General features: G+C 41.6%; 1 protein-coding gene across 3 annotated transcripts in view; it reads left to right on the forward strand.

The window, feature by feature from the left end:
- Positions 1 to 482: 482 nt before the first annotated feature.
- Positions 483 to 16,685, forward strand: part of LOC122869370 (cytohesin-3) — a 40,264-nt gene continuing 24,061 nt past the window's right edge. The window contains exons 1-2 of one of the 3 annotated variants that reach the window (XM_044182308.1): positions 483 to 864; positions 7,268 to 7,333. In XM_044182308.1, the coding sequence (XP_044038243.1) occupies positions 846 to 864; positions 7,268 to 7,333 (85 nt within the window). In that variant the 5' untranslated portion in view covers positions 483 to 845. The other 2 variants (XM_044182310.1, XM_044182309.1) reach the window with 2 other exon arrangements.

The raw sequence follows: 16,685 nt of genomic DNA on the forward strand, positions 1-16,685 counted from the left end.
TGGTTAGAAAGAAATCCAAAGTCATCCACACATCAGAAAGTAATCAAATCATGACAATAATAGCTATAATAATCGCCCCCTAATATAAAATATACATTTTAATTCTAATCTATTCCATGTTAAATTAAACTGCCATGGATTCCTGAAAGATATAGCCAAATGTCACACAATAATTAAACTATGTCATATAATCGATAAAAAAAAATTATAGGTATATTTCGTTGGGTATAATCTCACTATTGCCTGGAGTCACGTGAGCATTGATCAATGATGAATGCTGACGCGCAGTGTAGCGGAGTTGGGATGTGATCACAGTCCATGGATGGGATTAACAACTGGTGTCAAATTAAAGAGAATATGACAAACACGTCCTGTTGGTACTTCCAAAATAAAAGAAACTGCTTGTGTCACACCTTTGAATCTTTTATTTAGAAGACAAACATGTCTACACTTCCGCAACTGTTTCCGATGTGTGTTGGCCAACTTGACGCAGCCGTGTCAACTACTCTCCCGATACTAGTGTAGTGAAGGCGTATTTGGAGGGATAAGGATAACACGCTCGACCGCTGTGGGCGAAATGACACCGCTCCTGCTGCTGCTACAGAAACACACTGACTGACTGACTCACGTGAAACCGGAGGGACTGCCTCGCGACTGTGAGGCGTAAATGGCCACAACACTCCCCAAAAGAAGACGCTGCCCGTGAGGAGACAACCTGTGCACCAAAAGCGTCTTGGAAATTAGGACGCGTTTTTGTAGTAAATTAGACCCTTTTTCGCACAACGGGAGTTTCTGTGACCGATTTTTTTTGAGGGGGGGGGGATCTTGATTTAAAGGCTGCAAACATGGACGAGGACAACCAAGGTATGATTCATGATTCAATGCAATTCAGACCGCTGAACTGTGGCTATTTCTGTAATAACAGTCAGGAGACGTATGCCTCTGTAACCTGATAGTGTCTTTCAATTTAATAATAATAATAATAATAATAATAATAATAATAATAATATGGATAGTGGCTGGCCTATAATTTTAGTAATTTTAGACTTGACATGGAGTTAGTTTTATGCCTGGTACATGCAGCAGCATCGATCTCCTCTGTCCACATCACTCATCTTTCCTACATCAGCATTTTCTGGTGGAGATCACTGACATGAAGTTACCTCCTAAATGAGCAGAAACCATCTCACTCAAGTTGTGTTATGATGGTTTCAAGAGCAGTTTTATGTCTCATGTGCCAGATGTGTTAAGGTAGAAGTACTGACCTACATTCTGGGTGATGATTAAGACTCAACAAAGGCTTGAATGGATCAGCATGATGACTGACAATGCATTAGCAGTGTCATATTAGTGCTGTGGACTTGTGTTTATCTCAGGCTTTGTCACCTATGGGCTGGTGTCACTCTGGCCCAACTGGTCCTCTCACTATCAACAGAGCGACAGCCATGAGACAGGATTCATTTATTGACTCATGACAAAAGCTGAGTTTGTTTTAACAATGTGTTGGCACAGATGCGTCACTGTAACACAAGTCTGAGGACTACATCCACTTCAGAACAGGAGCGGGTTTGGAGACAGTTTTAAAGAAGAGGGGCACATTTATAAAATGAGCAAAAATGTGTTGAGACGGTGAAAATGTCCAAAGCCCCGGTTCTCAGCAATAATAAACTGTACTCCATTAATAGTTGCATTGTTTATTCAGTGTTATAAATTAATGCCAAATAAGATACTTTGATTATTCTAATATGACATTTTATCAATGAATAGCTGCTATTTGCAAATAGCCTATAGCCATGGACAGATTATAAGACAACAGCCCCCTGGACGCAGACATGTAAAAGGTCCCCCACCCCTCCTACAGGAGCAAGACACCCAGACTGAATCTTTGTGGTCATTTTGTGCCACTTTGTGGTCATTTTGTGCCACTTTGTGGTTGTTTTGTGCCACTTTGTGGTCAGGAAACACTTCATACAGAGTTTCTGGTCCAGGGGCCTTAGAACTGTATCTGGTGAGCCTGTTCAGTAATCAGAGTATTTCAGTATTTCAGTATTTCAGTAATCATACATGATGCTTGCTAGCATCATGTATGATTACTGAATACTGATTATGATTAATCAAACTACCTATCACCTTCTGACTCTGGTACAGGGCCCCCATGGGTGGCCAATCAGATTCCAGAGGCGGGCCTGTGCCACCCCTCCGGTTCCTGGTTCAGCAAACCCTTCTAAGCCCGTAATCATAGACTGCACAAAATCACACACAGAGTTGATCAAGATTTAAACCTGCAGTGAGAAACCATCACTCATGTTGTCTCACCTCTGTGTGTCAGCAGTATTCAGCCCCACATGCTCACTGCTTGCAGAGCTGCAGGATGTGAGGATTGCAATGCATGGCGTGCAGGCATAAAGCTGTCGTTGTGCTGTGTTTGGCCAGCCTGGCCTCCAGCGGTGGCACATGTCAGCACAGCCGCAAGGACAGACATATGGTGCTGTGATGCCAACCAGGGAAAGATGACAACAGCCGGGAGCATATAAACACACAAACACTCACATATATTCACGGCTGCACGCTGACACACTGACACTCACAAATTAAATTTCTCCTTTTTCCCTTATGGCACTGTTTGCAGTGAAGATGGATGGATGGATAGATGGATCATGACCTAGAATGATAAGTGTGTGTGTGCCTGTGAGCAGATGTGAGTGTGTGATTTACGCCTCAGTCTGCCCTCTCATCTGGACTTAATAAAGTCCGGGATACTGCAGGAAAGAACGACTGCAGAGCTCCAGTTTTTTTGTTTTTGTTTTCATGTTTAGTTTTGTGTTGAACACGGGAAGCTGGGAACATTATCCACAAATTGCTTTTTATTAGAAAAACTTAGTACCCACACACCCACACATGAGCCTACAGCAGAGTTGGACACTCTGGGAGTAGCAGAGCAAAGTAGATGATGAACCATTGTGTTGGTGCGGATTGCAGGCATGGATCTACTCAAGGTGGCAGGTTGATTGACAAAGTTCAATATTTGAATTCTCATAAAGGGACACACACACACTTTGCCAGGCCACAAGTCTGGTGAGAGGGCGGACAGAAAGTGGAGGACCGAGGTGTCAGATGTAGAACAGACAGTGAGAAAGGCGTGAGGATGGAAAGAACGTGTGACCGCAAAGAGTGAGACACGGTTGTAGTAGCAGCGAGGATGAGATGTCTGAGAGGGAATGATAGAGCTAGACAGGAGGAGGTGTGTGTGTGTGTGTGTGGAGGGGATAAGCGGGGTGGGACGAAGTGCCAGAGCAAAGTTGGAAAATGGCCAAAGAAGTATGGAGTGCCGCCAGTGAGAGATAGTGAGAGAGAGTGGCAGTGGACTAGATATTCTGACTGAATCCATTCTCCAGTGTATTACAGGAGTTTCTCCCAATGCAAGTCCTTCTGTCATAATTAACTCACTGAACAGCGAGCGGTCTCCGGCCATCTATAACTATCCATCAAACCAGGTCACACTTTTTAAGAGGGTTCAGTTTTCATTTCTTTTCCATCTCCCTCTCTGTTTTTTTTCCAGTTTCACCTCAGTGGAAACATGATTTTTTTAGCCATGCCAATGGCATCGCTCTATGGGTGGCCTACTGAATTGGTGATCCCCTGACTTTTTCTCTAACACCACCATGAGGTTCACATTTATGGTTTTGAGTGAAATGTCCCATAAACTATTGGATGCTATGAAATTTGGTACAGACATTCATATCTCCCTCAAAATGAATTGTAACAACTTTGGTAATCCTCAGACAGCTAGCATAATCATCAAGTCAAAATGTAATCAATTTGTACACTTGGTTTATGACCTGCAAAACAAATGACATTCTCATCAGCCTCAGCTGTACTTTCTGTTTAGTGCTAATTAGTGAATGTTAGCATGCTACCAGCCTTAACTAACATGGTGAACATTATACCTGCTAAACATAAGCTTGTTAGAATTGTCATTGTGAGCATATTAGCATGCTGATGTTAGCATAGCAAAGCTCTGCAGTGCCTAAGTACAGCCTCACAGAGCTGCTAGCATAGCTGTAGACTCTTAGTCTTGTTTCTGTTCTTTTGCTTTCTTAATCCTGTTGGACTCTCTATTTTCCAGTATCTATTTTAGTATTTTTTCTCATATCAGTTATTTTTTGCAGCCACAGTTGGCCATACTGTACAAGGCTTAGAGAAAACAGCTCTGTAGCAATTCATCTGACACGCATCACAGACAACAATACAGTGACTTCTGCCACAATAGTCGCTCAATGGACAATGGGCAAACAAGAGCCCACAAAGCTTTGCTGCAGTGTAGCCTGTCTGACTGAGCAGACTGAGTGTAGCTTACTGTAACACATTCTCGTTTCGCATGATCGACTTTGACTGTCTATCAAATGTACACCTACAGTATCTCTGCTTTCTCTGCTTTAGCGCAGAGTGTAATCTTTATTAGTTGGTGAGCTGTATGCACAGTGTTCAATGGAGACTTCATGAGTGATGCCCATATGGTATGAATCGGAGCATTTATGCTAGACACTGGCTTCACAGCACGCCTTATGACGGCTTGCGAGTTTACAGACCGCTCTATTTACATACTGTGAAAACCAGCCATTTAAACTTGGCAGTTCACTGTGTGAGTGTGTGGTCTGTGGGGTAATGGCACACTGCAGCCCAACTCAAGTGAGGAGAGACGCACATGACGCGCTGGGCTTTGAGATCTCCTAGCCATTCATCTGCCGGCCGCAGGACAGTGCCAGCAGCTTCCTGCTACGTTCAGGATTTGTATTTTTGTCTTTGGAGTAGATTTGCAGCTGCTGTCTTTTCCCCACAGCCCACACACTGTCAAGTGGCTAAGAGAGGAGGGTCCTGAAGTCTTCATGGAGCATAGGAACAAATCATGCTTCAGCTTTAGTGTTATCCAGACTGAATATCTTCCTTGTCCATATTTGAACTCTTTTGAGAACGGTCACCTGGTTCACCTATACTGCAGATATCTACAAAGAGTTGTGGCTTTCAGGAAAGCGGTAGGCTGTGGATGTTTACTTCTGCCTGAGGAGGCTCTGGCAGGCAGTAAGGGTTTGTATGCAGCCTGTGTGACGGTGAAGGACCTGAGGGCCCTGCAGGATGTTTGGGAGCACCAAAGGGACACTGCTCAAAACTCTAAAACTTTCTATTCAAGTCACCTCCCAACAAAAAGTCTGGTGACTTACAGTGGAGGGTAATTCACGTGGCACTGGCAATAACAAGGTCTTAGTACGTACGAACTGAACCCATCTGGTACTGCCAAATTTGAGGCCCAAACCTGACTTGAGACCCAACAATATATTTTGACTTGATTTTATCCCAGGGCTGAATCGATTAGTCGATCGACAGAAAATGAATTGCCAACAGTTTTCATAATCAATTAATAGTTTGTTATTTATCAAGCACAATTACCAATTAGTTGCTTTCAGCTTCTCAAATGTGAAGATTTGCTGCTTTTCTCTGTTTTAAATAATTGGAAATTGAATATCTTTGGGTTTTGTACTGTTTGCACTACAAAAGATGTGTGACATTGGCTACACTCGTCTTTTTGCCTCGTTCCACTTGGCATTGCGAATACTTACAACTCAATGGCCTGAAGAATTCTTGCTGGTACGCCTCTTCTTGCTTCAGCCAGCCCATTCTTTTCTTGATGAAGGCAGTTCACATTGTATTATATGGTTATAAAGGTGGTTGGCAAAGTTCCCAAATTGTTGCACAGTACAAAACAACAAATCAAACAACTCTTTGGAGATCCTTTCGGCATTGGCACAGCTCAGCATCTCTATCGTCGTTTTCTTGGCTTCTAGCAGGTGTTTTGCATTAGTGGCTATGTGTGACGTCAGTGTTGACTATTCACTCTCTTGATTGGTACACTTTTGGGTTTAAATACATGTATTACTACTTTAAGGAGTAGTAACTTTTGAGTCAATGTTTGGGGCAATGGGATTGTGTCCCGGAAACCACAACTTGTCATTTTACACCTTGTTTTTTTTGTATGGATTAAACAAACGAGACATAACGTGTGCTGTTAGGTGGATTTTTATTCCTTCAGAAAGAGCCATGCTAGCTGTTTCCCTCTGTTTCCAGTCTTTGCGCTAAGGTAAGCTAACTGGTTGCTGGCTATAGCTTCATATTTAGCGTACAGACACGAGAGTGGTATCAGTCTTCTCATCTAACTCTTGGCAAGACAGCGAATAAAAATATTTCCCAAAATGTATTGGCTTTGTTAGTTTTGCCAGTGAGAAGGTTTTTTTTGTGTTTTTTGTGTGTGTGTTTGTGTGTTTGGGAGATGTATGTATGTGTGTTTTAGTCTCCACCAGTGTGACTCACCTCTGTTGAAGAGTGTGTGTTTTCTCAGTTTTGACTGCTGTGCGCTCTCACTGCTCTCACACACCGGCGGCCATGCACCAGCAGTCCAGCTTACCACGGCTCACTAACTGCTTTGAGAAGTTGATGGCGAGATAGAAAAGACTTCCGGCTTCTGCATGTGGCTCGACGTTTTAATGTATAGACTGAAGTCTGTGTGCGTGTTTCATCTTTGACAAAAAGGTCAGTGAACACAGAGGGCCCTTGTTGAGTTTGGCCTCCCAGAATATCAGATAGCACATTACGTTTACCCGTGACATCCCCTCAGTGGTTTAAGTTGGACTCAACAGACATTAAGACAGACTGACCCCATATGGAAGTAAACTTTCTGGATTTGGACTGCTTCAGTACATGATCTACTTGCATCAGCAAAAGTTTTAAAGTGAACATGAGGCATGTGTGCAAATCCTCTTGGACCTCTGCTCTGTTTTCTTTGTTTTAAAAAAAATTTGTTTGTAGTACTTTTATAAGTGGCTATGACGCTGATGGCAAGACTTAATTTTTGTCTGGAGCAGAGGAGGAAAAACACACGAGTTTTTAAAGAAAGTATCCAGTTTCCTCTTCATCTAACAGACAGCGCTGTGTCGTAAAGGTCTGCTGCTCAACAGAGTCATAGATTGGGATCTGTCTTTGTTTAAGACCATCAAGGGGCTCGTGGGGGAGAGGCGTGAGGCAAATCGAGCTATTTTTCTCCTCTGGAAAAGAAAAATTAGAGCGTGCTAAAGGTCCCGGGAGTCTGAAGTCATGTGCTGAAGTGAATTTCAGGCAAAGAACGTCCTGCTCCACTTGGGCCTTTGTGGGAGTCTGGGTTCATGGCTTCCATTAAAGTGTGTGTGTGTGTGTGTGTGTGTGTGTGTGTGTGTTTCAGGTCTTTCGGAAAGGGAAGAGAAGGCCGAGCAGAGTGGAAAGGAAAAGGGAGGGTTGGAACAATTATGTAAGCGCACAAAGATTGTTTGACCTGCTGAAGATGCAGGAAAAAGGTGTATCCCCCTCTGACTGCCAGTACATCCAGTGCTTCACACTCTGGAAACACAACACACTCTCTAGCGGTCTGTAGTTTACCTTACTGATACCATGTTAGCATACAGCATCATTATACAACTGTGATTTTTAACACAGACTTACAGATTAAAGTTTCTTTCAACAGATGCTGCACATTTCTTTGAGAAAAGTTCAACCATCTAATTATCAACCTGCCAATCTTCATCTGATTTTTCATTTAATCCATTGCTTAGTTTTGACTTTTGACTTTTTGGTGGTATCTCTTCATTCCTCTATGGGGGAACTTTGACATTTTGACTTAACCGCCCTTTCCATCCATCTTCCTGTACACCCACCGGTTCAGCTTCTACTGGAGGTTGAACTTTTTGTTTTGATATTCTAATTTTTGTTGGGTTTTTAGATTTTAAAGAAGCAACATGTGACAGTAGCACAAATGCGCCAAACAACATAACACAACTAGTTTTCAGACATGCACTGTTGGTGCATGTCGATTTTGGTCGATTTAGTCGATCAAAAGAATATTAATTGGCAACTATTTTGGTAACCGATTCATTGTTTAAGTAATTTTTCAAGCAAAAATGCCAAAAAGTTGATAGTTTCATATTCTCAAATGTTAAATTTGCTGCTTTTACATTATGATAAATAGAATATCTTCTGGGTTTTGACTTTTTGTCAGAAAAACAAGAAATCACCTTGAGGTCCGGCGGCGGCCGCTTCGCAGCTGGAAAGCGACACAGCTGTGCCCGGTAGAATCCAGGCTTTAGACACATCGGATCACAGTTGTGTGGAGTGGTACATCCCATAATGTCTTTTATGGTTGAGTGGTTTAATGGTTTTAGTTTAGTGCAAACATTGATGATTTGAATCAGTAGTCGAGAATCCAAATATTTGGCCTTCAGTAGTGACTCAGAGTCGACTTGGAATATTCTGATTTGTGTCGTGTGTGTGTGTGTGTGTGTTACAATGGTCATGACCCACTCAAACCGCACCAGATTATCAGTCGCACACAATCATCATCTGTGAGAGCACTGACATTGGATGCATCATGAACTATGGGAATTTGGACAAGGAGAGAAAGTGTGTGTGTGTGTGTATGTGTGTGTAGAGCATCTGGCCAGCCTACAGCCTCTTACAGCCATCTTGTCTCCCCCCTGGGGCTCGTGGCACTGCCACTCCAACGCCAACCCTGCTTTTAAGAAGGGATTTGTAACAACTACTACAGCACATCCTCAGTCTTTGCCAGAACTCTTTTTTTTATTTTTTTGGTTTGTTTTTTGCAAAATGGGCATTTTTCCACCCCCTACCCCCTCTCCCTTTTTTGCTGCTGCATCATGCAAAATTCATTCTTCTTTCAAGAGCATAAGCTGTGGCGAGGTTGTTGCAGTCGTAGTCTTTCCTTCTACGTTCCCCATCATCGGCTCTCTGCTGTTCAGAATGACAGCAGTGTACTGTTTGTCACAGAGAGAGACTACAAAGAGCACAGCAGGATGACCATGTGACACAGGGGCTCTTGAGCAGCCTGTCAGTGTATGTGTGTGTGTGCTTGTGATGGTGTGTTTGTACAGTAAGTCGGTTTGTATATGTTTAGTAGAGAGGGATGGAGATGGTGACATGCAGCAGTGGCACAGATTCAGAAAGACTGAAGCGGATGCTGCATTCAGATTCTTAAAGTAGGTTAGTGGTGCAAGGCTCAGCCCAGCTGTGTATACCTCATGCTTCTCTGCTTCCACTATTTCACTCGTGGAGGCGTGTGTGTATATAAATGTGCATCTCTTTATATGGTGTGCACACAGAGGATTAGTGCGGGCTGCGAGCCCTCTCCATGCGTAGACAAATGGAGGAGATCAAGTGGGGAGGGATATGGATGACAGTTAGTGGATTATAGATCAGGGGCTCGGGTCGCTTACTGTCACTTCCCTACTGGAGTGAAACACACACACACACACACACACACACACACACACACAGTGTATATAAACAGGATTCAATCATGACAAAAAGGCAGCCCTAAGAAAAAGAAGAGCAGGAAAAAAAGAGAAATACACTCCCTTGTGTTTTCTATTCCTGATTCCGGAACCATCTGTCATGTCATTTATAGTAGCTTGTGTCACCAGGATTTTCTTCTCCTTACTTGTTATTATTTTTAGAGACTTTTCCTTTGCTCTGTCCCTTGAATTGTTAAACTGTTTCCAGAGATAGGATGGCTATTGTTTCTGTAGTGAAGACTGTAAAATACAGTATGAATGGCCTTGACAGAGCAGGTCAGAGTGCCAGAATCGTCCACAAGGGCATCGATAACCAGGTCTTTCTACAGGGACAATGGCAGCTCGACTCATGGCTGAACTTGACCCACCTCCTACTGCTATAAACACACACACATATACTCTTTCTTTCTCTCCTTGTCCCAATTCTCATAACTTATGATGCATCAATGTCAGTGCTCTCACAGATGATGATTGTGTGTGATTGATAATTTGGTGCGGCTTTGAGTGGCTCTTGGGCACAGGTTCCTTCACACATGTATTTAATCTCTTTGTTGGCCTCTGCCATGCTGAATTTCTGTCATGCAGTGAGTACATGCACTACAGCTAACTTTGGAAAAAAAGGTTTTTTGTGCTCTTGATAAAGAAATGTGGCCAGAGGAACATGATGCAAATGCCCCATTATTAATCTCCTCATAATATCATGTTGTGAAATTAAAAAGATCAGCAGCTCTCCATTGCTGAAGCTCTCAGGAGAGCTGTGGTCATCATACATGCCTGTAAGCTGTCAGGAGTGCTTATGTTTCATGGTAAAACATTGTATTTCCAGCACTTGTCACTCCAGTCTTAATGAAAGAGGAAATCAATCTTCTAGTTTTGGGTTAGATGAGAACAGTTTATATTCAAATGTGTGGACACGGAAAACACTTTAAAAGTTTTACATAATTGTATGTGAAGAGGAAGTACAAGAGACTGATCCTGTATTCTGGCCAGCCTGCCCAATCGCTAATTTCCAATCTCTTTTTACATCAGATTTTCCTCCTGTGTTCTCACTGTATTACTACTATTAGCTGCAGGCTATAAGCATAGGGGATTATGTGAAGTATTTCATGTTGTAATTTTGAATGAAATAATGAGTAGGGCTACTACCCACCTAAAAACCTCCTGGCAAGGAAGCATGCAGTAACAAGAAAGATTTTACATGTTTGTTAATGTTCCACGCACTGATTATGAAGTGATTAATTTGCTACAAACACATTGATTAAGCAATATTTCCATCTACTTTTACTTATCCCATACATTTTCTTAAGGGAATGTTCCCTTTGTAGTTTGGTTGTTACCTTAAACCTTTTTTAAAAATTTTTTTACATTGCGTTATTTGGCTGATTTTTGGCCCATGCCGAATTGATTTCAAGCACGTTAAAGCAAATTCTAAAACAATTGGGTATGACTGAGTATTGTTGCAGTGTCATTCATATCTCCATGGGGAAGGTTCATCAACTCTCAGCTGGTCTTGTTCATTTAGCTAAATACTTTACAAATGCATCAACCCCACCTCCCTAAAATTATGTTAATATAGCCTACTACTAATTTGCAACAGAAAATATGTTTTAAAAGAAATGAACATATCTGCAAAGCCATAAAATATTCATACTGAACATACAGTATCTGCAAAATGTTCGCTGACAAAATGTGTTTTAGCTGCAATATTTGCTTGTGGCAAATTAAGCGTGGTTAACGTTTTTTAAAGGCTATGTTTATGCAACTCAAAGGGCTTGGTTAAGGTAAGGGAAAGATTGTGGTCTTGGTTAAGTATTTAAAAAGTCAACAGTGACATGACACAGGACATCTTCTCTAACCTTAATCAAAGTGTTTTGGGATGGAGGACGTGAAGCCTGATGTCTGGTATCAAAGTCCTGTGTTTTGTACCCCCAGCATCCACCCTGAATACTTCCCTGCAATAGCACTATATATTTTGTAGAAGACAGGGTTGAATGAATTTGACTATCAGTGCCACAAGGGCTCCGCTTACAAGGTCATCCTAGATGTTTTTATCTGACTTTCATCTACTTCTGTAGGAAAAACAAGAGTCTGCGCCTCTGTGTAGATGATGCAAGAATCAGAACTGTTTACTTCTAATCAGTGCTCAACTTGTGAGATTCAAGATAAAGGGCTAAAGAAAGGGCGACTGTGTGAAGAGGCTCATAATCTGGAAAACCCCTTTACACAGAACCTGGGAAAGAGTGATGGTCTGACCCGAACCACCCACATATTTTGTTGTAATAAAGAAATCCTGGCTCAGGTTTTAACTCTGTTATGAACTGTCTTTCTCTCTCTCTCCTCCTCCTCCTCCTCCTCCTCGTCCGCCTCCTCTCCTTCCTGCTGTCTTGGAATAACAAAAGCAGAAGTGGAGTCCTACTTGGCAGCTGGATCGTCTCCTCATTTTTCTGCCTGCCCCCTCTCTGTCTATCGTGTATCTCTGATTTTAAGGCCTTAACCCAATATAAACAGCATGTGCTGCTGCCTCTTCTGTAGTCTTTGTCTCTCTGTCATGTGCAAGTTCTGTTTGTCTGCTCAGGGACTACATACCAGACTTTAGTAAATGTCAGTAAATGGTCTGTACTTGACTTTCTAGTCCTTTGACCACTCAGCGCTTTACACTACATGTCACATTCACCCCGTTCACACACATTCATACACTGATGGCAGAAGCTACCATGCAAGGTGCCAACTGCTCATCAGAAAGAAACTACTCATTTACACACACTCACACACCGTTGGCACAGCCTTCAGAAGCAATTTGCTGTTCAGTATCGTGCCCAAGGACACTTCGACATGTGGGCTGTGGGGAGCCAAGGATCGAACCACCGATCTTCTGATTAGTGGGCGACCCACTCTACCCACAGCTGCCCCAGTGGGTGAGACATTACAGTTATTTCCTGAGTGAGTGTTTCTGGAGGACTCGTATACAACCTCACAGCAGAGTAGCCTGGTCTACTCAAGATACTCCCTGATATATTTTTTAAACTGTAGGCTACAACTCAAACTACATGTGGTTAAAATGGAACTACATACAATAACAAAGTCACTCATAGAAGTCAATATAACTGACAGTTTGCTAAGCCCTGCCCCCTTTAGTTACTGTTGCTATGCCTGTGTTTTGTTCTCGCATGGCACATATGCATTTTACGATGATAAAGGCAGATTAACTACGTGAATTTCTCGTTCATTTTCAAAACAATGGGTTCTTGATTTCAGACGATGGAAGACAGAAGCAGGCTTCTTATTTCTTGCCAGCGACCGTTGTTTCTGTCGCTAGCAGATTTGATCAAATTGTAGCTAGCTAGCTAATTAAGCTAAAGTAAGCTTCATGAGTTGGTTGAAAACACAGTATATGGCTGACTTTTCCAGCTGACTTATTTTAAAATGAGATGCCTAAAGGGGTCTCAAATATACTCTTGATGGCTACACCTGATAGCTACATGATATTGTGCTAAAAGACTGAGGCTAAAGCATGTCCCAGGCAAAAAGTTAGCATCCTAACTAGTTGATGATCCACGTGGTGTAGAGCTAGTTAGTCCTAGTGTTATGAAAATTTAAAACAGACTTATTTCATTCTATCACAACCCTGTTTGGCTGCTTTTCTTCCATACTTCGACAAACAAGACAGAGATCTAATTTATGCTTTATTGTTCAGTATGTTTCACTTTTATAGTTCCAAGAAAAAAGGCTTTTAGGATGAAGACTGATGTGTTTGGCAAATATAATTCTATCTCAGGTAATGAGTTTGGCTGGTGTTGCCGTAAAAACCCAAAACCAGTACAGCAGAACAGAGTGGCTACCATTAGCCCACACTCTGATATCACAGCTCACACTGTGGGAAAATACAACACAGTGGATGTACTTGTCATGAACGGGGCTTTCTTTTTAACATAACCTGTAACCCCACTAAATAATGTACTATGTAATGCCCCATGGCCTTGTAAGCAATGCTGGGTTTCTACTGTAAGTTAGTTAGCCAGACATGCTAATGTTAGCATTTTACTGTATTTAAGAGCAAACAAGCACGCTGTTTAATTGATTCATTACACTTTGTTCTTGTATTTTTGGTTTTGAAGAAGGTAAAAAAGAAACCATCATCCAAACTCCTTATATACAGAGGATTGCTCCTACAAGAGTCCCATGCACACCGTCTAAACCTTGACAGTGCCTAGTTATGGTTGCTAAGCTATGATTGATTGGGCATTCGCAGTTCAGGTGAGAGGGGTTTAGCGAATGGTCAATTTAAGCCATGTTTGGAAATAATTTTTGGCTTTCTGACCCTTTAAAACAATCCAGTGGCTACTTATGACCACTCGTCACAATATGAAAAAAGTGCATTAGCCTATTTTTCTATTTTAGTATTTATCTTGCAGCCTCTTTATCCTGCAACCCCTCAGGTTGGTCCTGACCCCAGTTTGGGAACCACTGTTTTAAATGATAACTTTGAGTTAATTGTGATCTTATATCCATTGTCTAGTCGTGCATGGTGGTAGGCAAAGGTGACATTGTGTGAAATGTTGATATTTAATCAATAGGGAGCATTGCTGTCATCTCAACAGATCTGACTTTACACCAAGCGAACAGAAAATTCAGGGCTTAGTTTGGCCCCACGCATGCAGGCTTCCTCAGTAGGTGTGTAGGGTATTGTCTAACATCTGAATCCTTGGTCAATTAGGAAAGCTCTTGTCTAGACTGAGTGTGAGATTATAAAGAACACAACACGATTGAGAGACAAAACAAAGCAGCGATAAGGTTAATCTCAAACATACCTTTACTCTCGCTGTCAACCTACAGATTGTGTATTGGTTAAATGGCAGGCTGTCAAAATCACAGTCTTTTCAAATTTCTTTGCCCTCTCTTTAGGGAAAAAATGAAAGTCTGAGCAGGTTGTAGACTGAGTGAAGATAAGAAAAGGTCTCTGCAGTCGACAGATGGCAGACGGACAGATTGGCTGATTGTTTATCTGTTGCAAAACATGCAACATGTTAGAAATCTGTTTCAGTAAAAATATGTATTTAGTAAGAATAATCCAGTACTTTGCTGTAGAGGAAATGACGTGAGGTAATGAAAGACCCTCTAAGCTTGCAGTCATGCTTATAATTGAGCAAAGATAATTTGATCAACTAATTTGTCTGAGGATCGTGACATATGATGGCCCAAAAATAAACCAATCAGAGGCTGTTTTTCAAATCTAAAGGGAAGAGGAAGCGTTTCTTTCAGAGTGAAATTTGGCAAACGCTGTACTTGTTCATGAATAAGTGACAGAGACTAGTGGGCTCTGTGAAGAGACTGTCTTGCTTCAAGGGATTGTGTTATAGGGTCTTTGAGGCTTTGAAGAATCAAGTGGCCATGTTGTGTTTGATGTAACCTCTGATTTTTCATTGTAATCTAATTTTCATAAAGGGAGTGTTGTGGATGTCTCTTCTGAGATGAGAGCTAACAACAAGTGACTGCTGCAGAGTTGGAAAACTCTCAGTAATTTCTTTAAGGCGAACAACAGTGGATAGAGATTTTTTTTTTGCATTTGACAGATACAAATATATAACATGGGTTGCTTCAATACAAACATGAAGTTTCAAATATGTTTCTGCATTCATCAAGAATAAGGTATTGCTGTTTCATGCAGTCCTGGTGTCTTATATCAGATATTTTATAACAAATGTTGTATCCAAGTACAACAGTGTGGTTTTCACATCAGATGTGTTTACAAGGCTGAAAGACTTAGTAGCCATAGTCTTTCCCAATGAGACACGTGGGAAATTGTTGTCTCTATTTCTGCAGATGATGGTGAAACTTTTCAACCTTGTTTTTAGCATGCTAACGGTCACCTCAGGATGAATTGTAGTAACTTCAGTGGTCCTCTGGCTTTTCATGTAGTGCTATCATCAGGTCAGAATTTCATTTTGTCCAAATACATTTCCATCAGCCTCAGCTGTAGTTCGTGTTTAGTGCTAATTAGCATGCTTAACTAAAATGATGCACATGGTAAATGGCATACCTGCTTAACATCATCAGTATGTTAGCATTGTTGTTGTGAACATGTTAAAATGCTGACGTTAGCATTTAGCTCAAAGCACCACTTTGTATGGCCTCACAGAGCAGCTAGCATGGCGGCCTACTCAAAAAATGCAGAGAGAAAGACCTCAACTGACCTCTGTGGAGTACGAATACGTTTGTCTGAGAAAAGTAAAAGATTGAGGTTGTCTTTAAACAGAGCATCCAAGATTTTCATTTGGGAGTTAATTGAAACGAGCTGTTGCTCTTTTTGGCTGGTCATGAAATTCCATTGTGGACATTTGTTTTACTGACAAAATACAGACAAAATCATAATTTTTTTTATGCGTGTGTGAAATCAAAATAATTAAAGCCAGCATCATGAGGCAAATGGGAAACTAGCCCAATCGTCAGTCTCTATTAATGTGAAGGAAGAACTTCTTGGAAGACAGGGGCCATAATGGATGAGAAGATTTTGGCAGATCTATGTTCCTTACTTATTAGAGCAGAAAAGCACAGCAAATAAGTCTTTTCTTCTGACTTGTACTCCAGCATATGCAGTTTGATGCAGTGTATTAGTATATTCCTGAGTCACTACTTCTAAAGATAGTAAAAGGGCACAGTCATATACGGAAATCTAATGTTTGCAATGGTGAGGAACAACGATGAAATGTCAGAATAGTGTTTTTTGTAAAAGTGACTCAGTAAAGTGGACAGTAACCTAAGCACTATGGACTGAGTGGCTGCTACTCATGCCTCATAAAAGTTGTAGCTGGTGCTCTTAAGGTGAGTGAACTGTATTTAAAATGAGTGCTGCTGTTGCTGCACCCTCAGCTCTGCTGATGGGATGTGACATGCAGGCCAAAACCCCATCATCATATTAATAAACATCTAGAAGCCTTTATGAAGTGAAGATGGGCCTTTTGGCCGTTCGATTTCTTTAGGAGGATGGCAGATGTTTGAGTTGAGCGTTCTCCAAGTGAAATATGGAAAAGGAGCTGATAGAGCTCTGTGTGTATCTGAAGAGAAAGAGGGAGAGAGTTGAAGCGGAAGAGCACACATAACAGAAATGGATAAAAAGAAGGGATGAGACTAGAGGAGGTTTATAAAGAGCTGGTTGGACCAGACTGGGTGGTTGCAGTAGGAGGAATGTGGGCTATTTCCATACCACTACTGTCATCTGTCAAGAGGCAGTAACTGTCAAAGAGGCTGTCATTGTGTGTGTGTGTGTGTGTGTGCAGGTTCCTGTGTGTCTCTGCATGCTTG

The sequence above is a fragment of the Siniperca chuatsi genome, linkage group LG21, assembly GCF_020085105.1.
Source record: "Siniperca chuatsi isolate FFG_IHB_CAS linkage group LG21, ASM2008510v1, whole genome shotgun sequence".
Classification (NCBI taxonomy): domain Eukaryota; kingdom Metazoa; phylum Chordata; class Actinopteri; order Centrarchiformes; family Sinipercidae; genus Siniperca; species Siniperca chuatsi.